Source organism: Corvus moneduloides, chromosome 6, assembly GCF_009650955.1.
Source record: "Corvus moneduloides isolate bCorMon1 chromosome 6, bCorMon1.pri, whole genome shotgun sequence".
In the NCBI taxonomy this organism is placed as follows: domain Eukaryota; kingdom Metazoa; phylum Chordata; class Aves; order Passeriformes; family Corvidae; genus Corvus; species Corvus moneduloides.
This window is the reverse complement of record NC_045481.1, coordinates 41,222,124-41,246,658: the sequence shown is the minus strand read 5'-3', so window position 1 is coordinate 41,246,658 and position 24,535 is coordinate 41,222,124. Positions and strand designations below refer to the sequence as shown.

Genomic DNA, 24,535 nt, shown 5'->3' with positions numbered 1-24,535 from the left:
CGGGGAATGGCTTTAAACTGAAAGAGGGTAAGTTTAGATCAGATGTTAGGAAGAAATTCTTCACTGTGAGGATGGTGAGGCACAGGTGGCCCAGAGAAGCTGGGAATGCACCCTGCCTGGAAGTGTTCAAGGCCAGACTGAGGCTTTGAGCCACCTGGTCTGGTGGAATGTGTCCCTGCCTGAGGAAGGGAGGTTGGAAGTAGATGGTCTTTAAGATGCCCTCTTTTAATGCAAACTGTTCTATGATCTTACCAACTTGGGTGTATTTTGTTTGGTTTGGTTGTTGTTTGATTGGGTTTTTTTGTTTGTTTGGTTTGGCTTTTTTTTGTTGGTTTTTTTTTGGTTTTTTTTGTTTATTTTTCGATTGTTTGAGGTTTTTCTGCTTAGTTTTTTGGTTTGCCTACAGAGCAAGTCAGCTCCCATTTTTGGGAATGAAACCCAAAAATTGTTTCTGATTCCCACATGGCTGGAGTTTCGTGCAACACATTTGTCCTTCTCTATCTTCTGTTAGAAGAGACATTGGTTCCAGTTACTTTTGAGAAGGGTTTGGGGAAGGTGTAGATTTGGGATGCTTCCTTACTTAAGTAGTGTGATCCAGCAGAAAGCGCCACATGACCCAAAGGTCCTCGGTCAACGGGAAAGCCCGATAGAGTTTTGGAAAGGCACGAAGGACTGGAGGAAAGCGAGCCAAGAATTCAAATGTATCGGGAACCGGGCTGGGGGTGGTTCATGGGTACCAGTGTTGCCCGGCGCCGGTGCCCGCTGTGACGGGAGACGCATCCATCCCTGCGGGAGAGCCCCGCGCCCCGCGGGCCGGGCCCCGCTGCGCGCCCGCCCTCCCGCCGCGGGGGGGGCGCTGGGGGCGCGGGCCCGCCGGCCGCGCGTGCGCACCGGCCGGGCCGGGCCGGGGGCGGCGGAGCGGGCGGGCCCCGCGCGGAGCGGCCGGGGCGGGCGGGGCGCGGCCGGGCGGCCCCGGCGACTGCGGGCGGAGGTGAGTGCGGGCGGCGGGGCGGCGGGAGAGCAGGAGCCGCGGGAGCCGCGGCGGGGCGGCGGCCCGGCTCCTGCCGGCCGGGTTCCGGGCTGGCTTGGGCCCGCCGCGGCGCTCGGAAGGCGGCCCGTCCCGTCCCGGTGTTGCCACCTCTCTGTCTGCTGTGTCTTGTTCCCGTTCCTTCCAGTACTCCGAGCGCACCTTGTCCGTGCTTGCAGTCGCCCAAGCGGGCTGTGTGCTGTGCGAGAGGACGTTTCCGTGGATGCAGAGGTGCCTTCCACTGGGGGCTCTTCCGCCCGGGCTCCGGTCTGCGCAGATTTGCCGAGTGACTGAAGTGCCCGCGGCAGAGTGCGACCTGTGTCAGCACACAGGTGGTTCTGGTGCTGTGTCAGGAAGGAGGAATGACAGACGTGGTTAACAGTCGGAAGCATATGGAAAGTTTTTAGTTGTAGCGCTGATAGTAATGTAGCATTCTGGCTTCTGCCCTGATAACGGCATCATGCGTGTATTGCCTTGTACAGGAGATTTTAAAAGCTACCTCCAGAATCAGAATGTGGATGTAAAGTGGTGAGAAGAGCCGTTAAAAGTGGAATGTTTATTAGCATCTGAGATTATTTTAGTGCTACTGTGTGTAAGTACAATCAAGTCATGCATTAGCCACCCCACCCTAACAGTTTTTTGTTAAGAACACCAAATAGACATAACTCAATTTGTTAGACCATTTGATAAATAATGAAATTGATGCTTCTTTTGTTCATTGATACTTCTTTTATTCATATTTGTTGTCTACTGGACAGTTGACATGTCAGACTTTCTAGCTCACAAAGCAAGAAAACATCCCATTTGTCCAAAAGAAAAACACATAATTATACTGTTCACATTCTTTTTCTGGAAAATATGCTTACTATGCTCAAAAAGCTCTCACTATGGAGAGTTCAGGTTGAATTTATTTATTATGAAAGTTTTAGCTGTAAACCTAAGCAAGTTGTTGCTTGCTGATCTTTCAGTCTGTAGTTAATGTAAATTGTCTTTTGCAGGAACCACAATTCCGTGTGTAGGAACTTGTAAGAAATATCAAAGGTGACAGTAGTTTGTGATACTTTAAATTATGTCATGTTTTTCATTACAACTGTAGTTCAGGCTATACTGAGCTATTTAAATGCTTTTTTTCTTAATGTGGCTGCAGTGGCAGTTCATAGAACACATTTATGCCCCAAAAGGCCCATTGACTAAGATGACAAATTAATTCCTTTTTCTTGCCAGCAGTAGTTTAACATCATTCTAATGGGATATGGTGGAGCTACTATGAAATTCAGTTTAAAAGCACCTTTACCTTAGAAACACTGTCATGATCCTAAGTCTTGTGTGATGCCCTGTTATAAGCCCTTTGCAGGTATCCAGGTTGTTTCTCTTCTCCTGTAGATAAGCATTTTGGTTTTTTATTAGTATTTGCCATGAATACACCTAGTTGTAGGTACAGTGGGACCTATGAGGCCTTACCAGGTCTGCAGTGTCTGAGATTTCCTCCTCCTCTCTCTGCCCAAGCCGTGCCTTTTTCTGGCTTGTGGTTGTTAATTGGCCCACATCATTTCATTACAGCCAGGCCCAGCAGATCAGCCTCAATTGGTGCTTGCCAAGTGGCAGTCCTGGTTGGCATCCTGCGTTCCAGTGGGACACGTGAGCATCTGAAGAAAGCCTACTACAATTTCCTGAGACAAAGACCCTTCCCTGAAAGGAATAACTGGATGTTTCTCTGTGATAACTATGTATCTCTTCTAGAGTTCATCCTGAAACGTCTCTCTTTATTTTGTAGTGACAAGAGATAATTGATTGCATTATGTGTGCCTCGGCCAAATATAACACCCGGGGTCCCGCCCTCATCCCAAGGATGAAAACCAAGCATCGCATCTACTACATCACTCTCTTTTCCATAGTTCTGCTTGGCCTAATTGCCACAGGAATGTTCCAGTTCTGGCCTCACTCCATAGAATCATCCAGTGACTGGACTGTTGAAAAACGCAGTGTCCATGATGTGCCTGTGGTCAAGCTTCCTGCTGATAGCCCGATTCCTGAGCGGGGTGACCTCAGCTGCAGGATGCACACCTGCTTCGATGTCTATAGATGTGGCTTCAATCCCAAGAACAAAATCAAAGTGTACATCTATTCACTGAAAAAGTACGTGGATGAATATGGGACCTCGGTGAGCAACACCATTTCCAGGGAATACAATGAGCTGCTGACGGCCATCTCTGACAGTGAATTCTACACTGATGATGTCAACCGGGCCTGCCTTTTTGTGCCATCCATAGATGTCCTCAATCAGAATGCCCTCCGTATCAAAGAGACCGCTCAGGCGTTGGCACAGCTATCCAGGTAAGTGTTCAAACTTCAGTGTGTGAATGTAAGCAGAGTAAGCTTAATGCAGGAGGGGAGAATGCAGTGAATTAATGCCAGCACTAGGCTTTGACAGAACTTGTCTCTATGCAGAGAGCACCTTTCTAATTGCAGTTTGTTTCTTCTTTTGCCACAGGTGGGACCGAGGCACAAATCACTTGCTCTTCAATATGCTGCCTGGAGGGCCACCTGATTATAACACTGCCCTAGATGTTCCTAGAGATAGGTATGTGTTGTGCTGTGTGATGGACAGATCTGGGTTTAAATGCCACTGAAGAAGCAACGAGCTCAGAGGGGCAATTGATAGCAAAGGATGTACTCCTTAACCTTTACAAAATATGACTTGCTTGCTTCTCAAAAAAAGAAAGTAAGGTCTTGTATAGAAGAGGGGTTTACTTTTGAAACCTGATAGTTTAGCCCCATCCTTAATTTTGTAAGGGATGTGGCTGACAGTTTGCTTTTAACTCTTGAACTTGCTGTAAGGTTGGAGAATCTTGATCTGGAGTGTAACTGAATATGAACGCTTTACAGAATGTCCCATTCGATGCAAATTAAAATTCAAAGATGCTGTTGTAGCAGCAGCTTTCTGATAGAAGTCAGGTGCTTCAAGGGCATTTTAAAGCAGCTGCTGTTTGACAAAACTGTGATGAATTTCAAGAGTTTCTGTTATCTTAATAATTAGACTATATTAGTAATTGGACAAATGCTCTTAGTTATTCTGTGGCAAATGTGCTTTAAAAATATTTGCCAGGAACTTAAAAGGCATACATTCTGAGCTCAATTTTCATTTCCAGGATAGTTTACTTTTGGAAGGGGACAGGAGGTTGCAAGGCAAAGAAAATTGGAAAAAGAGGAAGGCAAAATTATTTAGCTTAGATACTGTTGCTGAAGATGTTTCTAATATGTCAGCCTGTGTGTGCTTAGTTCTGCTGAGTTAGGTCCTTTGTAACCAGTGCTTTTCTTGAAGGTCAAAGTTAACTTCCTTCTGCCAAATGTTAACAAAATCATGCCTGAGATATGGGATGTTTGCTAAGATGATTGTCTGTGGAGTGTATCTTGATTTCTTTGCAGCAAAGACAATTTAAAACATCCTCCAGTACCAGAACAGATTTTTTTTTTTTCTGCACGTGTTTAACCAGTAAATTTGCTCATTGTAATTACATCACTGTGAAATAAGGCTTTAGTTTTTTTCCTTCTCTGTATGAAATATGTTGTATGTATGTGGGTTAGCCTGGAGAGGGCAGTCAAGCATCAGTCTCATGTAAACAAGTCTGTTAATCTGTTAGTAAATACTTGCATTTGTTATCTTAGATTTGTACTTAAGGAGAATTTTCATTCGACAGTGGAATGGACTGCATGTCTATGGATGCATGTGTCTATCAAAGAAGTGAATTTATTAACTGAATATAGTAGATATGCTGCAGAACCTTTTATTTTTACTTCTTAATCTCACATCTCCATTTATGTTTGGCCTTGCGTGCCTTGGCTTAGCAGGCAGGAAACATTATTTTGGTAGGTGTTTCTCCTAAGTGTTTGTCATGCTACCATGGAAAACTGAGTAATTTAAATAAAAAACTGAAGTCTTTTTTGGCATTCAGCTGTTGTAGTTTGCCAATCTGACTCACCCCACAGCTGTACGATCACAAGCTGTAATATGTAAGAGAGGCAATAACAGTGCTTGGGATGGAAAAAAAGTAGAAATTCCTTTTTGTAGGCAGCCAACAGTTGGACTGTTTGGTGTACAGGTTGTACATGACCTATTGTACAGGTCACAGGTGCAAAGACAAGTGGCCTGTGAAACAAGTCAGGAGTGTGGTGAACCTAGTCCTCGGCCTGAGTGATGCAGTATGAGCTTTCAGTATGATTTAGGAGACCTTTGGAGTTCTTACTTCATGTCTAACAGAACAAGTGACCTGGGTGTGTTTTCTTAATTTGAGAATGTCTACAGATATTAGGAGTGGGTAGTTAACCAAGTGTGAAAGACAGTTGTTTGTAGCATCATAGGGTGAGAGGCTGCTGGCCAAAATAAAGGCATGTTGGCAGAGTTCAGCTGGTTTTGAATGACTTGTCTGAACAACAAGTTCAGACAGCTCCAGAAGGACTGCATTTGTGGGAGTTTGTGGATCACTTGTGAAATACACAGGTAATGTTTGTGAAGTTTGTGCAGGGAGTGTGGCCTGCCTTCTACAGTCAACGTGTCTGAGAGGTCATTCACAGTTGAACTGCAGTGGATCATGAGGTTTAATAGATTTGTGTTCTATTGATCTGCTGCAGAATATTACTCCAGTTAAAGGAAGACCTTACACACAGAAGGGAACTCAGTTATAGAATCATTTTACATCTGGAAAAGTTCTTGGCCATGGTACTTCATTAAGGGGTTGCTTGTTTATTAAATCCTCAAATCCAATTTCCAAAGACAGTGTAAAAGTGCTTTATTCCATAATTTCAAAGGTGAAAGTGTGCCTTGTGGGCATGGAGGTTATGTTGCTGGTGTTAGCTGCCATAACATATGTAATCTCCTGCCATAAAACATAAAAGATAAGCTCTATATTATCTGTTAATTAGTGCTGTTGAATTTGGTACAGTAATGGGGTTGAAAGGGTTTCTTTTGCAAAGCTAATCTGTAGCTGTGGAATTGAATTTACCAACGAAGATACTTTCTATTTATTTCTGTTTCAGTCCATTAATTGGGTTCAGTGGCTTGTGAAGTTTGGCAGAAGGCTGCTGCAGGTGGCAGTTGGACAGAAACATTCAGAGTACAGGCCAGTTGGGGCACTTCATGGAGAGAAAGAAGGATCAATATTTGAAAAGTGGTGAAAAGTTGCTCAGGGACAGTCATTCCTTGCTGATCAGTGCCATTTAAAGATTATTTGTCTTGAGTACATTAGGAGTTAATGTTCCTATTCTCTTAGTGCACTGTACAATGAAAATCTAAGTGGTGTTGGTTCCCTGTGGGTTTATTTAGGTAAAAGTCTGCATGACACACACCTGCTTTCTCAAGGCTGATGAGGTGCTGTCATGTTTTCACTGGATCCTATTAAAACAATCTGGTTCTGGTTTCCCAGTGTGGGGGGGGGGGGGGGGGGGTGGGTTGTAAAAAAAGAGAAGGGGATATAAAGTGCAAGAACAGTAACACCAAAGCCAATTTTTTTCTCTGTTCTTGTAACTGAATTAATATGGATAAGGAGTAAAACGTGTAGCTTCAAGAGTGAGACCTAGTCATAGCAGTGTTGTACATGTCACCAAAAGCAGGGGGATAGGGGACATTGGAAAGGAGTTAAAAATGATCACTTGATTTGGAACATAAATTCAAAACTCAGCTCGTACTTATCATCCTATTCTCCAGTTGATTTTTGCTCCTAACATAGTTTGTGTTCTGAATGAAGAATTATATTTATGGCAAAGTGTGATCATGGTGTTTGAACACTGAACAATTGTGCTGCAGCTCAGAGCAGGAAGTGAAGTATTCTGTGGGACATCTGATGGGGATTAGAACAGGCACAACATACTGGTGTTCATCCAGAGTGTCTTGTTCTGATGGGAAAAATCTTGGGTGATAATTAGGTATGATGATAATCTGTTGTCTAACACTTGTGGAAAAAACTGCTTCTCCAAACACCATACCAAGGGTTTCAATCAGTGATATCTGAAAACAAGAATATCAGCTAATGGATCAGCCTCTTCCAGTTTCATGTTGATTTTTTATTCCCATGTGTGTTCTGATTACTGATGAGACCTGTGCCTGCTCTGATTTCAACTGTGACAGTAAGGCTTTCCACTGGAATCATAGCTGCAACAGTGGATATGGCTCCTCAAGATCCTTTGTTTAGTGCCTTGTCTAGTAATGTATTTGTATCCTGCTCCTTTCCATAGAGAAGGAGACAAACTGGAATTGAGAAATAGTTTTCTCCAAACTACTTTGTATGGTACCTTAAGCAGACCCTGGGGCGCCGAAAGTATAGCACACCCTCCTGTTGAGTGACAAAGGACTGAAAGTTTGATCAGCTCTTTGAGAAGTCTCACAAAAGAAGCTGAATCTGAGCTTCTTTTGGAAATAGGATGATGTGTTCCTGATGCTGCCTGGTCACTGGACATGAAATGGCAATGAAAAGACTGTTGTCCTCTACTAGCATATTCCGAAGAAGCTTGCTTTGTGATAGGAGGTAGTAACAAACCTCTTTTTTCCTGGAATTGTGTGTGATATACTGCTTTCTTCTATACATGTTGTTCTCTTCTGTTTCCTAAAGCACTTCTGTGTGACAAAAGGTTGTCCCATCTAGGAAAAGGCACGATGTGGGTCATCCTGTTGGAAGGTTGAATTGCATTTTAATTTGTCAGTCTTTGATTATTCCCATGCTCTCTAGCATATAGTATCCCAAGCAACCTCTACTGTTGGAACTTACTGTCGTAACATACAGATTTCTTGTTCTCGTGTTTTCTGTTTGTAGAATTTTTGTGTAATATAAAATTGAAATAAATTTCACTAGCTCGTATGATAACTTTGAAAATACAGTTGCAAGTAACTTCATTTTATTTTCCATCCTGAGAAGTCCAGAGTCACTGTAAGATGCTAAAATGCTATGTTACTGTACTGTGATTTGTATCTGAAATATAGCTTGTCTTTAACACTTTGAAAGGTGTGCTATACCCTATTTTAGTACAGGCAGCAAGGAATATCTTAGCTAGTATAAGTAATTCAGAATGTATTTTGTCAAATTAAAATTGTCTTAGGATATGTAAGCTGGCAAATTGCAGAATTATCATAATGACAGCAATATATTAGATTTCCCTGTATTAATGCAAAAATGGTCAATTCCTCAGTGATCATACCCAATTGTAAGCACTCTGTTGGTGACTAGATACAATTTAGCAGTAAACCAAGATCATGAAAACTAAAGTCAACCTAAAACCAGCATGAGAACATGCTACTGACAAATGCTGAGGGACAAACTTACCTCAGAGCATGCATCTTCTTGTTCTGGTAACAGCAAGCAGTGAATCACTGGAGTTTAAAGTAACTTTCTTGTGTTTTTCAGAGCTCTGTTGGCTGGTGGAGGCTTCTCCACTTGGACTTACCGGCAAGGCTACGATGTCAGTATTCCTGTTTACAGTCCCTTGTCGGGAGAAGTAGATCTGCCAGAAAGAGGACCAGGGTAAAGTAATTCCCATGAATTGGGCAAAGTATATTTGATATCATATTTAGTATTGATGATTATAAAATACAAATATAGCTACTAACTTCATGGTGAGCTTGGGCAGTTTTGTAAGAGTTGTTTTTCACAGCTCTTGCTATTAAAATAGATTATGCTTTCAGTGCTGATGGTCTGGGTTCAATTGCCAGCTGCTCTCTCTAATAGCTTTATACTTCATTCTTATATTGTGGTGCCCAAAACTGCGCAGAGGACTCGGAGCAAGGCAATCGCCTCCTTTGACCAGCTGCCTGATGCAGACAGGGACACAGTTGTGCCTTCTGGCTGCCAGGGCACTGCTGACTCATATTCAACTTGCCATTGACCAGGACACCCAGGTCTCTTTCCACAGGGCTGCTCTCCAGCCTCGTTTCCCAGTCTGTCCATACATTCAGGGTTGCCCTGTCCCAGGTGCAGAATCTGATGCTTGTCTTTGTTAAAATTCATCCAACTGGTGATTGCCCAGCCCTTTGATTTGTTGAGATCTCTCTGCAAGGCTTCTCTGCCTTCAACGGAGCCAACAGCTCTTCCCAATTTATTGTTGTTGGCAAACTTACTTAGTATCCCTTCCAGTCCTGTGTCCAAGTCGTTTATGAAGATGTGGAAGAGTACAGGACCTAAGCTGGAGCCCTGAGGATACCCACTGGGACAGGTCGCCAGCCTGATGTAACAGCCACCATTTGTGCCTGACCTGTCATTATGCTCATGAAAAAGGAAGATGAAAACTTGTATGTATGATTATGGGAACACATACATCCAGAGCTTAGAATATTTTATTTGTTTCTTTTTTTTAAAGTAATGGAGTAAGACATAAACACAAACAACACAACCCTCCCCTCCCCCAACTTTGTAGCTGGAAGTAAAGCAAGACAATTGGGAAATAAACCACTAATTTTCTCTGAGCATCTAATTAGCCATTGAAATGAACTACCCTGGCAATAGTGGTTTCTCTAATCTGTTCATTTCTTCAGAAGAAGAGGAGGTAGAAGTCTAGAAGACATGTTTTAACTGGTTATGGAAGGCCATTCTTTTATATTTCATAAATCTTTTAATTACACAGCTGAAAAAGTTTTGTTGTAACAAGGTCTTACCTCTGTTATGGTTTAAAAGATGGGCAGACAGAGGCAATGGGGATCAATGATGTGTTTGCTCATTGTGAAGATCAAGTTTACAACTGTAACAACTTTAGGTCCTTTTCTTCTGACAGCGTTTTGTAGAGAATATGAATTTTCAAAGTTGAAAACTGTGATTGGTGCATTGAAAAGTGCACCATTTCAAAATGTGATTTTGAAATGCATTTCAAAAAATGTGATTGAAAAGCCTCTGTTGGACACAAAAGTATTGGGTTCAATTGTCTTTTCTGGTAAGGGCAGTGCTCTTGCTGTTGCTCTTGGCTGCTCCAGGTACGATAATGCATTCAATTAGGACAAACTTGTGCAGCAGCAGTTTACTTTGCTCACACCCTTTATGTCCCTGCTTGTGATGTCCCTGGACCAGGCCAGCAAGTGGCATCTGGTTGCATCCCAGCTGATCGTTCCCAGGTCTCAAGTGTTACTACATTCCGACCCAGAGTGAAGGCACGCTTTGTATTTCTGTCTGGAGAGCGTGAATGCGATGGTAGGCTTCGGCATGTAAAGAGACATACAGTCATATTGTTCATGTCCAGTAGTCAGCTAAACTCCGTGTCTGATTTTGGGTCGGATAAGAGAAATAGGTTTTATGTTCAGTTAAGGTGTTGGAGATTTCGTTTCTCAAAACTGCTGCTTTTTTTTTCAATTGTGTTGGGCAGCCTGGTGTCCGGAGTGCCATCCAGTGGCCACTCAGCGTTACTAGTGAGCCGCCTTCCTGGCCTGGCTGCTTTGTGCAGGAGGGGTGGGATGAGGACACGCCGCTCAGAATCCAGGCTTGCTTGGGATAAACCTTTGCATTACTCCATGTCAGTGTGTTATTTCTCGGGAAGTGGCGTGTACTTTCTTTTGTAGCAATGTTTGATAGCTAGATTTTGAGTGTCATAGAATGATGGCAATTTCAAGGCAGAATTTGGTTTTAAACATACACACGAACAAGCCTACTTTTTTTTTTTAGCTGGTTATATGCATTTATTATCACTCATCTGTATCATTATTTCCTTTTTAAAATGCCTCTTACAGAGCTGAACTGAGGGGGTTTGATTTACTTGCCTTTTTAATTGGATTGCTTAAAATCCACTTCTGCTGGTAGCAAGTTGGTAGCAGCTGGAGGCTTGTGAGAAAGAATGTTTAAAAAAAATACTATGCATCTGTTAATTGGAGCAACTAAAGTGGCCAGCATGAAAATGAGTAGAAGAGGTGAGAAGAGCAGCAGGAGAGGTCTGACTTTATAAAGTGTGTGTGTTTGTGTGTTTTCAGAGCTGTAAATTAAAGATAGCATCACGTGGAGTAGAATTGGAATCTCAAGTACAGGCCTTGTGCTTCCTGTGTTCTTTTGGCAGCATGAGGGCACTCACTCACTGTGTGTTCCTTTCAATGGGGAGTGGTGGAGCAGTCTGACTTTAGCTGACCTGTTTTAAAAGGAAACCCAAGTAGATGAGTATAACAGTTATATGACATGCTATTTTCCAGTATTAGTATAACTTTTTTAAGCAGCAAGCACCTAATTTGAGCCTGTGTTCCTGTGTGGTTTACCTCCAGTGTTAATTAGTGTTTTTAAACACTTCAGTATTTAACATATTTGGCACATTTTAAATATTCGTGGTTTTGGAACATGGTAGGGGTTGAGAGTGTATGGGATAACATACACTATATGGACCTTCAACTTTTCCCTGGAAATATTGCCTTTATATTGCCCCAAAGAGAAAGAATTTAATCACAGTTTAAAAAGATGAGCTTGTTCTATTGCTGCTGTCACCATATCAAGACTAAATAAGCTAAATACTAAATACTGAGTTGTCAGTTCAGCATCTTTTTTCAATTAAAATTCATGAGAACATATATGGGAGGAGAAACTAGAAGCAGCACTCAGTGTCCTATCTACTTTGTTTTAGTACACAATCACCAAACAGAAGTACAAACAATCCTGGCATCAGTAGCAGGCTGATTTAAAATGTAGTTAAGTGATGTTTATTTAAGTTTTTAATTGAAGTTTTAATGCAAGTGCCTATTCTAGTGTAATAGGCACTTTTACCAAGTACTAATTTATTCAGAGTTGTAAATAATGTTGAGCCACTTACTATCCCAGGCTTAATTATGTTTCATCATTACCCTTTCCAGTCTGAAAATATGGTCTTGGCAGCATGTCTGTATTTAGTTAATCTTGCTCTGCTTTTCTAGGATGGAGGGAAATGTGTTCTTGAGCATCTTGGAAGTAAACTTGCAGTGCTGTCAGGTAACGTGGCTGTGTTTTTTCAGTCCTCGCAGGTATTTCATTCTGTCATCTCAAATGGCTCTGCACCCAGAGTACCGCCTGGAGCTGGAAGCTCTTCAGGCTGAGAATGGGGAATCAGTGCTGATCCTGGACAAGTGTACAAACCTGTCAGATGGGCTCCCTGCTGTTCGCAAACGCTGCTACAAGAATCAAGTCTTTGATTATCCTCAAGTGCTTCAGGTAAGGCTGTCTCTCCTCCAAACTTCTCTTCTTAGCAGTGTCTGTCTTAGCTATGGTGCTGTTCCTGTTTAGCAGTGGTGGGGTAGTTCCTTGTATTTAATTAATGTGCTGGTTATGTTTTAGAACTGCATAATTTGTTATGTTAGCTTGAGTATTATATCCTAACTTTAACTAAGTTATATTATATCCTAACTTATTTTTGAGAGGGCCAAAAACCATGTGCTCGAACTGATATGCTGACTATGCTGTAATTTGAAAACACTGTATAACAGCTTCATGAGACTGGTCATGGTGGTTTAGTAACACAAGACAGTGTCATGTAAACTTAAAAAAATTGCACAAAGATACTGCCAAATCCAGCAGCAATGGGATGCTAAAATGGAGGAACGGGAGGAAAAACTTTTGAAGACAGATAAAGTTGCTCACTTCAAAACTGGAGAGGAACATGGGAATCTACACCTTCCAAAATAGCTGGCAAAAGGGCTCAGCAGGCATGAATTTGGAATTGATTTCTCAGATCTGACAGTCCAAACTTTGCTAGATGAAGCTTGGAGCTGCAGATGGCTTTGTTAGTTGGATAGAAGGTTAACATGAACTTTAAAGAGGTTATGCTCTTATATTTGGGCCAAAAAAAGAATGTTACATTTAGGGAGAGTTAGTCAGATTACATTTTTTGTATGCAGTTTAGTAGTTAAATTGTACAAAACTATCTGTATAGATATGACAGGCTGAGCTAGAAGGCTTTGTCAGCATGCAGCTATGAAAACATCTAGGTGAAATGTGTTTCATGGCCTTGGCCCAACTTCCAAAGGTCTTTTGATGTGTCAGTGAAGATAAAACTAGATAGTGTTCTCAGACCCCTGTGTCTCTTGGCAATTCACTAACAGAGGTGCTTTGGCATGCAGTGTGGTGAAGTGAGTTATGCCATCGGCCACTGTGCTCTGTCTGCGGCCACCAGCATATAATCTGTCTTTGAACTTCAGCAAATGATGGTAAAATAACAAACAAGCTGAGGAAAGGCAAAGTTTCCACCCCTCCTGTTATGTTTTGTAGGAAATATGTTTAAAATTCTGTGTGGAGGAGGAGGAGGAGAGGGAGTAAAGGGTCACTGTGAGTCTTAAACTTTGAGTAAAAAAAAAAAACTACTTGTTTGCTTTATTTCTTTAAATACAAAGTGGATTGCTAAAGGATAGCAAGTCAGGGAATCTATATCTATATTTTGCTATATATGATTTTATAACTCAGAAGAGAGCTGGCACATGCCGAGATTGTTAAAATACTTTCCTTTGCAGAGCCCTGCATTTCCCTTTGGAATGTCTGGCTGATAACAGTGGTGATGTGAGGAGATGTATTTATAGTAACCTTTGTCTAGACAGGAAAAATGGTTATCTGGGCAGATGAGCATGTGTGTCCACATCTGGGCTTCTTTTTTTCTTTTTTGTCTCTCCCAGACCTTACTAGTCTCTTCCACCTGCTGCTGTGTGATCTAGTGAGTCAGTGGTTAAAATGTGTGTTCATTCTCTCAGCTCCTTCCATTCCCCACACCCTTCTTTTCCTTCTCTTTCTGTCTAAGAGTGGGGGAAGGGGGATTTGGATCACAGCTCATCCTTTCCAGCACTGCCTTTACAGATGTCCTACTAGACAGACTCTTGGATTTCTGGGTTGTTAATGCTTCCTGTTTGCAGTCTTCTCTTGGATGAGATTTTCAAGTACTCTATGGGTATGAACACAGGTCTTATGATTGCATTAGGAAACAAGTGAAGAGCCAGCAAATCCCCTTGTATTTCCTAGTTCCATCTTGATGTTTTGCTGCCCTGCTGAGCCTTCTGGCTCCTTTTCTTCAGGCCATGTACTTTCCACAAGCTGGAAAAATGTTTTCTTATCTGTGGGAACCCCTGTATCAACTTTATAATTTTTCTTTCTTAAACTTAGGGATAATACTGACTTGGGATTTTTCCCTGTTGTGTAGCTGAACTCTACTAGCATATATTTTGTGATCTTGAATCTGTAGCAAGATTCCTCAGTTGGCAGTGAGTCCCTAAACACAGGGTGAGTGCAACATAGTCAAGAAGTCTTCTCTGCTGCAGTTGAAACTCATAGCATTTTTTCTTGTGTGTTGTGGACATGAGTAAGTGGATTATATTCTTTTTTGCAACAACTTTTTTTATCTTTGAAGCTCCCTTCCTCCTGCCCTCATTCCTTCAGAATAAATAGTATTGATATAGTCAATCCTTGCTTGTAGATTATACCTTCAAGGTAAGTAATCATCCTTTACTTACCACTGGAAGTGCATTGCCCAAGACTGAACTCTGCTCTGACTGTGGTCTTTTGTTACTGTGAAGAATGAGTGAATCCTTCAGATTTCGTAAATTGTACTTCTTTTTGCACTGTAATACTATCTGTGGGTGGAGTGGTTTGTTTTTTCAACAGTGCAACATTGCTGTCACATGAATACCCTTTCTTTGCCTGCTCTTTTGTAGGAATTGTCCTCTTCTGCAAAGTGCAAATCCTAGCCAGTTACCTCATGCTTTATATTTGCGCAGTTTGCTATTTGTCTCTTAAGTGTTGAATTCTGTATGTATTGGTATTTCTTAGTTGATTTATGTATATAATGTCAAAGTCTAATCCTGCTATCCATTATACCTGCTAATCCTACAAAATCATAGGTTTGTCACGTCTAATAAGTATGGTCTTAACTCTGCTACTCAGTTAACTAAGGGACACACTGAATGCTGTTGCACTTAGGAAAGATTACTTGGTCCATCACTGTTTTACTTGTGAGCTACTGTTAACTACTTTATACTTTGAGTTCTGTAACTGCAATTTATGTAACTGTAAAGCCTATGAGGCCTTTATCTAGCCCGATTTCTTAATTAGCCTGTGAAAATGCTATCAAAGATGTCAAATGACTTTCAAACTTGAGATACGAAATCCATTAATTCCCTACTATCCATAGAACTGCATTGCCTTATAACAGAAGAAAATTAAGTTGGCTCCATACAGTTTATACTCCAAAAAGTTTATATTAATTGTGGCTCATCTTGTGCCAAACTTCTGAAATGTTTTAAACTTATTTTTCTCCTTGAGTTTTCTCAACTGAATTCTGAAGTTTGGCCATTAAAACAAAGCACAGAATTGTCCCACCAGCTCACTTCTCACTCCTCCACTTACGATATTTTTCCTAGCCTCTGGAAGATAAAGTTGTATAACTATTTTGAATTAGCTAATAATTCAGAATATATTGATTGCACAGAGCAAGTTGGTTTTCCTTTTGACTTGTTTTTTTTTATGAAGGGAAGGTCAGGAAAACATAATGCTTATATACATACACACACACAATGCATATATAACATTTCCTTTTTTTCCTCATCTATATGATGGATACCATTTGTTGACAGGAGTCTACGTTTTGCGTTGTTCTACGTGGAGCCCGCCTGGGACAGGCTGTGCTGAGTGATGTTCTTCAAGCTGGCTGTGTCCCAGTCATCATTGCTGACTCCTACATTTTACCTTTCTCTGAGGTTCTGGACTGGAAGAGGTCTGTACCCTCACTGTTGTATATTGAACCACTGCCTTCAGTGATTTGGATCAAATCTGTGTGAGAAGTCAAGGGTACTGGGGGTTACAGGGAATGAAATACAGAGTAAGGTGCATTCTGTCTTTGCCCTTGATCTATTGATTGATCTATTATGTTTCAAAAATAGGAGAGGAAAATAAATGAGACTGATATGACAGAACATTTGATTATCCTGTAGCCAGTCATTTTTTCTTCTAAAGCAGATTTGCTGTATTATCTTGTGCTTGAATTCAATGAAGACTGGTATCCATTCAGGCTCTTTTAAGGAAAATATGTACTAAATATTGCATCACAGAAATGCTAATTCTCTATATTGCATCATTATTCCCAAGTTTATCTGAGATGGAAATGGATCATTGCTTTGTAACTGAGTACACTGTGTTAGGAGCTTACATTATTTTTCTATGCATGCCCTATGCCCACATGATCTTGGGATAATATGTACAAAAATCACTTGTGTTATATGTAACACTGTATAATCTGTTACTGTTTGGCCACTTCAAAAATTACTGCTGACAGCAGGTCAGTGGCAATCTAGAGATGAGAATTCAGGATTTCTGGGTCTCTGTCCCTTTCATAGTTATTAGATTGTCTGGACAGATGAATTTACAGACTTTGGTGGCACTATCTGTGGGCAAACTGGCTGCTGTTGGGAAGGAGCTGCTAGAGACTATTTTGTTAGGCTGAGAGAAGACTGCTTCTTTTTGCTCATGTCTTTTGAATATGTCTTATTAAAATATTAAAAGATTCTGGGTTGAAAAACAGTTGACATCTTTTCATGTTGAATTTCTTTCTTCTCATCTTGCCATATGTTTTCTCTTTTTTGCTTATAGGGCCTCTGTTGTTATCCCTGAAGAAAAGATGCCTGAAATGTACAGTATTCTGCAAAGTATCCCCCAGCGACAGATTGAAGAGATGCAAAGACAGGTAAAACTATGTACTGTGTTAAAATTACTTTCATTTATTTACAGCTAGAGTGTGGGTTCATACACCTGCCTTGCTCTGATAGCTGTTGGAATGCAGAAACATCCACTGTACTCTCATGTTAATATTTTGATTATTTGACCCTTTTCTTTCTTTATGCTAAACATCTGCATTTGCCATCGCTTTTCAGTGGGATGGAAGCTCTCCCTGAATGTAAGTGTACTGCCTACTAACATCTATTAACATATTTCTAATGAAATCAGGCATGTATTTGTTTCATTTTTCTACATGGTATCTAAATTGTAGTAAAGAAGTTCAAGAGTCTGTGCTTATTTCAAAAGAAGCTTTGGTTTGTAGAAAAATTTAGTCACTTAAAATGTGAGGGGAGCATTAAGTCCAAAATGCTTTAAATATTTTCTCTAAGTTCACAATTCCTCTGAGAGAGAGATTTTACTTCTTTGATGACTGCAAGAGCTGAGACCATGAACTGTCAGCCCAGCAAAGAGGCTATTAACATATGATGTACACTTTTATCTAGGATATCTCATCCTTGACATCTTATTGTACCTGAGCATATATTGTTATAAGGTAAGAAGATACTTTTATCAATGCCTCAGTTCCTCATCAGGAAAATCATAGAGGAAGTAAGAGCTAGGTATTAAGGAAAAAGTTAACTCTCTGATCTCAGGTGAATTTTCAAGATGCATGGGATTTCTGTTGTCAAATTTCTGCAAGAATTGTGAAGTCATGCTCCTGAAATGGCCTTGCACAAGCTCAGTGGCAAAGTCATCTTTTGCCTGGTCCTTGTAAAAAGTGGTCCAAGACATGATTTTGTTAGTGTAGCCTACAATACTCGAGTTGTTTCTACTGAGGCTGTGCTAAAAGCTCCACAGTGTACATTAACACTGATACATGGGGAGAAAATAGACTCTCAAATTTAGAAGTAAATATCTTTCACACCTGCATTCTGTTGCCAGCTTCGCTTCATTCTGTTCTGAGAGTATGCAAATACCACAGAAGCTGTCAGGGGTCTCCTTTCTCTTTAGTGCCTTCACACAAATGAAGCATTTTGATGGGGCCTGCTAGTAGCACCAACGTGCCACCAAAACCAGGAGGTGAAAAAGTAACCTCGGTGTTACAACTCCTAGAGATGTGATTTTTGGTTTAGAGATGTTAACACTAGGGAGTTTTGCCTAATAAAGCTTTAAAACTGACATTAATAGTCTGTCAAAGTGTGCATTAATTTTCTTGTTGTCCATTTCTTAATAACATAAAATAATCATTTCAGGATAGTGTTCTCCAGCTATGGACAATGCACTTCACAGCTTAAACACTAATTTTAAAGTATGAAATCAGGCAACAACTCCAGTCTGTTAAGAAAAAAGCCAGCAAAATGAGGACAAGGAAGCAAACCCCCTAAACATTCACAATGAAACAAACCAACAATAGCCCTCTTAATTCAGATGATATATACATTATGTATGTTTTCTGTAACTCTTTAAAATTAACTTAAAATAGATGATATTTTAGTGCTCATAATACAGATATTGTCTCTGTTCAGAGTGAATTTTGTTGGATTATTTGTGGTTTGTGATACTCATAGTCATTGGGTTCAAAACATCACTGAACATCATTGGAAAATGTGATTCAATTGACTGAAGGTGTGATGTGTTTTTCTAAAGCTTCCTCTCACATCTTGTTGCTTTTGTTGTGTGTTTTGATAGTAAAAGTAACAGGATGAAATCACAGGGTCTTTCATCTTCATGAATGTATTTCTGTTTGTGTATTGAGGATACTTAAACATGTTATCCATACATTTCATGTCCTGTCAACCTTATTTACAAGGCAAAATCCCTGTGTAAGTGTCTCTGAAATTCCCTTGCTGATAGGTGGTTCTGTGTTCTAGCCACCTGATACGGTGAAAAGTACTTAAACACTGATATTGTGTGGATTAGCAGTAACCTGACATGTATGGTTGAGATCATCTTTTTCTAGGCAAACAGAACAGATCCTTGCTCTGAATTTCTCCTGGCTGAAGCATGCATTCATCTTACCTCTCAGACTTTCTGGGTCTGACAACCATTGTGGGTTTGGAACCTTGCTGTCCACTGCATTGGTTTCAGTGGTTGTCTTATGATATAATTCTTATCCTTTGTTGGATAACATCATAATTGAAACAAATATTATTGTAAATGTTAGCTTGCCAGTTTTGTTTGTTGATTAGGTACTTTTTTGCAGTATTTTGTTACAGGAGATTCTCTGGAGATCATACATCAAGGTTAAAATGTACACATAAACATATATACGTAGAGCTACATATACCTTTTATATAATTTTTTTCAAGTTGAAATAGGTTGTCTGCTTTTAATGAGTAAAATTTTCCCTATGTGTATTTTTTTGCTTTGTTTCTGGAGGTACTTCTAGCAATACATCAGCTGGGGAAGAGAGGAAGTTTCTTAGAGAGAAGTCATTACCTTTTCAATTATATAAGAACTCATATTTGGAAGTGTTTTCTTCCAGTTTGTACACCTATCATGGACATCACATAACACTGTCATGAAGAGGATAAAATACACGTGTTTTAGTTTTGGAGACATCATCTGCTAGGATCTGTAGCTGGTATGACCTGAGCTGTGATTTCCTACAACACAATTTTATTTTGCTCAGTTTTTTATCAGACAGTACATGATATAAACTGGGAAAGAGATTCATTGGTTTGAGCAGAGCGTGAGTGTGGGAAATCAGAATTAACTCTACTGTTCTATGTAATACCTGATTGCACTGAGATCTCTGGAGATCAGCTATATTAACTTACGCTTTTGTTGTTCAAACTTGCAGAACAGTTTCCTCTCAACAATTCCCAGTCCAGTTTCCTGTCTGTCCTCACAAAAGAGAATAGTTTCTGTGCTTGTAGCCTAGTCTACACTGTTGTAAAAAATTGATACATATTTTTCAATACTTCATGTACAGCCTATGTCCCTGAAAACCGGATACTCACATGTGATAGCTCTTACAAACTGCAACATTCTGACCATCAAAACCAGCCTCAGCTAAGTGAGCTGCTAAAATTAATAGCAGTCTGGATGAAACTTATGTATCTCTGGGATTGCTGTCTTGTCTGTTTTCTGCAGTAATGTTGTCATTCTCATTTTCTTTGAAGCTTCCTTGAACCGTCCCCCTCTCACAAATAGTTCCATATGGAGTCTGAAACACTGGCAGAAGTGCCCAGAGGCAAGCTGATAAGCAGCTTAGCTGCACAGCTACTGATCCAGCAGACTTGATGCTGCATCCTTATGCTTTCATTTTCTCTGCATCTCCAACCAGCACCCAGGTAACAGCAAAGTTCTAGAAGGGGAGGGGAAGAAGCAGATGCAATAGACCTGTATGATAGAGAGTAAAATTTGAAATTTTGTCTTGCTCCTGAAGAGTGAGATAGGTAAAGGAAAAAAAGCAAAACAAAACTTTGCTGGTATTACCTTATCCCGTGCCTTGTATAGTTTCCCTTGCAACAGGTTTTTTTTTTTTTTAAAGCTTTGCTCTGAAAGCCCATTAGTCCCTGGAAACATGTTTCAGCACTGTAGTTGATATATAAATGTCTTTAACTAGCATGAAGGTTTTCCTCAGCTTATATCTCAGCCTCTGTACTTTTTTTTTTCCACTCTCTTTTTGTAAGGTGAATCTATCTGAATATATAGGCATCTTGTAAATATTTTTCTTCACTTAATACCAGCATACTTAGAACTCTTTTAACATGGATAGACTCATTAAGACATAGAATAAGGAACTATAAGTACTATCTAGTGGGAAAAGAAGACTTACTCTTCTGTTTATTTAGGTATTCTTTCTCCCTGAAGAAATTTTAGGTAAGGAGTTTATTTTCAAAAGAAGGCTTTGTGTGCCTGTTCCTTTTTGACTTTGTAATACTCCCCATCTCCCAGAAATAAAACTTCTGAATTCATATCTATTCTGGAAGACAGGATGACTTTGTGTGCTCTGATGGCACAAGGATGAAGAGCTGGTGTTCTTACTTAAGTGTGGGAATTCTTTTCATCCTGGTTTTCTAGGGAAACGTGGGTATGATCACATACAATGTGCATGGTCATTTCTCTTCTGATTTCTGTTACTGCCCAATTTAAACCAAACTTACAGAGAAGTGGAGAGGTTGGAAATAAGAAATCCCATAAAGTTAGGTACCTGTGTAGGAGTTAAGCACCCCAGAATAACATGGCCTTTTAAGAGAAACTTTGCAGCTTCAGCTAACAGTCATAGAAAACCACTTGCATTTATCCATTATGAATTATCCACTTTGGAAAAGGTTTTACTTGGAACTGGCACACCTTAGGCCAGAGAAATTCAGGTACAAAATGGCCAAATGATAAAGTGATAAATTAAATTCCATATACAAAGGGGTATATATGCAATTTAAACCAGCCTTCTCATAGGCAGTTAGGGCCTCTCAACTAGCTGCAATCACTTGGGAAAGAATTCTGAAGAGCTGTAATAAATAGTTAGGTGAAAGTATAAAGTCCATAGTCAGTTATATTAAAAAAAAATAATACAACGAATTTTTAGAAAAGAGGTAGAGAACAAGATGGAAAATACTATGCCACTATGTAAATCTGTTGTGTGTCTGCACCATGAATAGAGTCTGTAGTTATGGTTCTCCCATCTTAAAAATGATATAATAGAACAAGGGTGATCAAAAGTTTCAAGAGAAGAGTGATTAAATAGCCTAACACTCTTCATCTTGAAAATGAATGATTGGTGATGATGAAGCAAGAATATAGTACAGAACTATGAAATAAGAAGGTAATGAAAAAAGTGAATGGATATGACTGTGCATAGTTTGATACATTTTCATTTGATGTCTCATTTACTTTTATTATTTGGAATCTGGTCTAAAAGAATAAAAAAGGAGATGATCTCACAGAACTAATAGGTAGTCTGTGGGAATCACTGCTTCATCATTTTGTGTGAGTAAAGGGGTTTTATTGACATAAAAGGCAGAATGAAGAAATCCAGAAAAGGAAAATCTGTCAGTGATGAACGCAAAGATATACCCTCTGGCTTAAAAGTTCCTGCATTGCAGACTTCTGGAGGTTGGAGAGTACTTTGAGGTAGGGGTGGCTTATGCCTGCTGTGTCTATGGGCAGGGGGCTCCTGAGGTACCTGTGGAGCATTGTCAGAGGGAGAATATGGGAACAGAAGGCCATTTGGTCAGGGCTGCTGCAGGCACAGTGATGTAGCTTCAGGACTCATGTTTACAAAAGACTTTAGTATTATATTGCCCTGTGTAATAACCTTGTCAGATAATCAGTGTTTTTTAAAATGCATCTTGACCTCACTGGCTGCCAGACACTTTAGTGAGAGACTGTTGAAAGTGATGTATAGCTTCCTTCTTTGGATGAATATGTAATTCACTTTCCCAAAGCCCCAGAAGGTACCCTCTCAAATAGTGGCCATGTATCATTCTTGCTTTTCATTACCTGAAGTTTTAGGTAATCACAACCTCTTGTGTTTTTAGCCTGTGTGGACAATTAAAGGCTAAAAAAGGATGTAAATTCAGTGTAAAAAAAGGTACATAGAAAATATGTAGCTTACAATGTTTGTTCCCACAGTTGGAATACCTGGACAAGCTGTTGCGGTTTTTCTTGTGCACATCCCATGTGCCTCAGCCCTGACCTGAAGAAAAGTTCAGTCTCCAGGTCAAACAGAGCTGAAGACACAAGCGTAAATCAATGACTTGTTTTAGTGCCACGTTAAAATAACATGAGTGGCTGGCTTTTCTGACCCTCCTCCCTTTCATTTAATGTGCTTCTTTGGCTCCTCTTTAAAGAGGGCTCTGTAGAGTAATTTCAACTCTTATCAGCTTGCTGACAGCTATATGAGCCTTTCTGCTGGCTCCAGGCAATCACTGCCAGCGTGTGAAACATCCCATTCTTGCAGTGAAATGGTCTTGGATAGAGTTAAAGCGAATGGGTGGTGGAGTTTTCCTGTGGGTGGTGCAGCTTACATGAAAGAGATGGGATTTAGGTCTTGTTAACCAATTAAACAGAAATTCATTTCAATATCTGGACACTAGATGCTCTTTGAGCATACTTAGGTTTTTACAAGTCCTTTTAATGAGAATATTAAACTTACAGCTGCAGTTCTTTCCCTGACAGGGGACAGCTTCTGTCTCTGGGTTCTTTAGAATCATCATTATCAAATTTAAGTGAACTTTCATCTGTCTGCCATTTGTAGCATTTTAAGGAGTGCGACTGCAGAGCCTAACCCTGCTTTAATCCTCCCAGAGTGCTTCAGTGAAGCTCCGGGTCCCCCATAAATGTCAGGCCTGGACAATTTGCCATATTATCAGATGCAGTGAAGTTAGTTCCAGCCCTCTCACCCCTCCCCCAGAGGAAAGATTTGTTGCTGCAAACAGCAAAGGAAAGAAAAAACTTTTTCCTGGCTTGCTGCCAGGATCACCATGGGAGTTGTAGAATCCTTGGCATTTATATATGAGACTTTCATTGCTCCCCACTCCCTTCAGTTGTTGCAGAGTATCCTTATCCTAGATTTTTTTTTTTCTTCTTGCCTGTCCTGCCTTGTTGTTTTTCAGAATGAAGAAAACTGTCTTCGTGGCATCTCTGAGAAAGAGCTCTGAAATTTGAGACCAATCAGCGCCTCCATGAATAATTTTTATGGGATACATTTGGGCTGGTTTTGTATCTACATTGGCAGCTTCTAAACAATAAAAGGTTAAACTTGACTGTAAGAGGAAAATTATGCTATTTTAAGATAATTTGTTTTTGTTTTTCAGATCAGATTTTAAGAGTCTGTGTTTTAAGAGTCTGTATCTTGTTGCACAGTGGATTTTTGGTACTTACCCTTTGCAGATTGCTATACACAACTTGGATAGACTACAGATAAACCAGATGATCCAGAAATTGGAAAGGCATGTACTTTCAGAAAGATATTTGAAAATATTCTGTCATGCACATGAAGCAGTTAGCTGCAGACAAATGGATGATTAAGCATATCTCCTGGTGTTCCACTCTTTCTTTGTTACTCTGTGCTTTCCCTCTGCTGCTGTACAGTTTGTACTGCATCACATTCCTTATCAAATTTGCTTGCTTTGCTTACCCCCTTTAATTATTGAAAGTGTTACAACTTTAGCATTTATCTATATAGCATAAATACTCTGCATTGCTGTAGTAATTTGCATGTGAGTATATTGAAAAGAGTAGTAAATGCACCTTGGTCTTGTATCCATTTTGTATTATGTAAATAACTTGTACAAGGTCAAATCATAATATTAATAATGGAATTTAGAAATCTGCGTCCTGTTTTAATGACTATATCAAATGCATCTTACAAGACAGTAGGAAGACATTTGGCTTTTACATTAGAAAGGTCTTATATTTTCTATAGAAACAATTTGCTGCTAGATAATCTTTAGACAGCTTTTCCTTTAATCTTTGTCTGTAAATTATGCAGATATATTGAATAATTTCTTAGATGGCTGAAGGTAGGAAAATTATGTGTCTCTTTTACAAACTGAATAGTGGGCTGTTTTAGGAATATACTGTAGTGCCCCTTAGCTTGCAAATGGTGTACTTTGTATCTGGAGTTTGGCTTCTTCCTTTTCCTTTCCCCTTTTTTTTTATTAGCAACAATTTTGAATGCTCTTTAGAAATTAAAATGGCACCTGGCATTAGTTGTCTTTGAATCCTGGTGAGAATCCTGATTCTGTAGATATGCTATGGAGAGAAGCGTTGTAGAGGGTGTGCATATTCTAGGATGCTAATATTGGAGTAGGGAATCATGGATAGAAGTTGTTAGATTATGGTTAAGATTAAGAAGTACGGTTTCCTGTAACCAGACTCTGGTAGTGGAATT

General features: G+C 40.0%; 1 protein-coding gene across 3 annotated transcripts in view; it reads left to right on the top strand.

The window, feature by feature from the left end:
- Positions 1-927: 927 nt before the first annotated feature.
- The window catches only part of EXT2 (exostosin glycosyltransferase 2), a 73,409-nt gene continuing 49,801 nt past the window's right edge, over positions 928-24,535 (top strand). Inside the window, exons 1-7 of one of the 3 annotated variants that reach the window (XM_032111662.1) lie at positions 928-991; positions 2,802-3,361; positions 3,519-3,608; positions 8,419-8,535; positions 11,958-12,153; positions 15,552-15,691; positions 16,564-16,657. In XM_032111662.1, coding sequence (XP_031967553.1) covers positions 2,826-3,361; positions 3,519-3,608; positions 8,419-8,535; positions 11,958-12,153; positions 15,552-15,691; positions 16,564-16,657 — 1,173 coding nt within the window. In that variant the 5' untranslated portion in view covers positions 928-991; positions 2,802-2,825. Of the gene's footprint in view, positions 992-1,520; positions 1,620-2,801; positions 3,362-3,518; positions 3,609-8,418; positions 8,536-11,957; positions 12,154-15,551; positions 15,692-16,563; positions 16,658-24,535 lie in introns of those variants that run through there. The other 2 variants (XM_032111663.1, XM_032111664.1) reach the window with 2 other exon arrangements.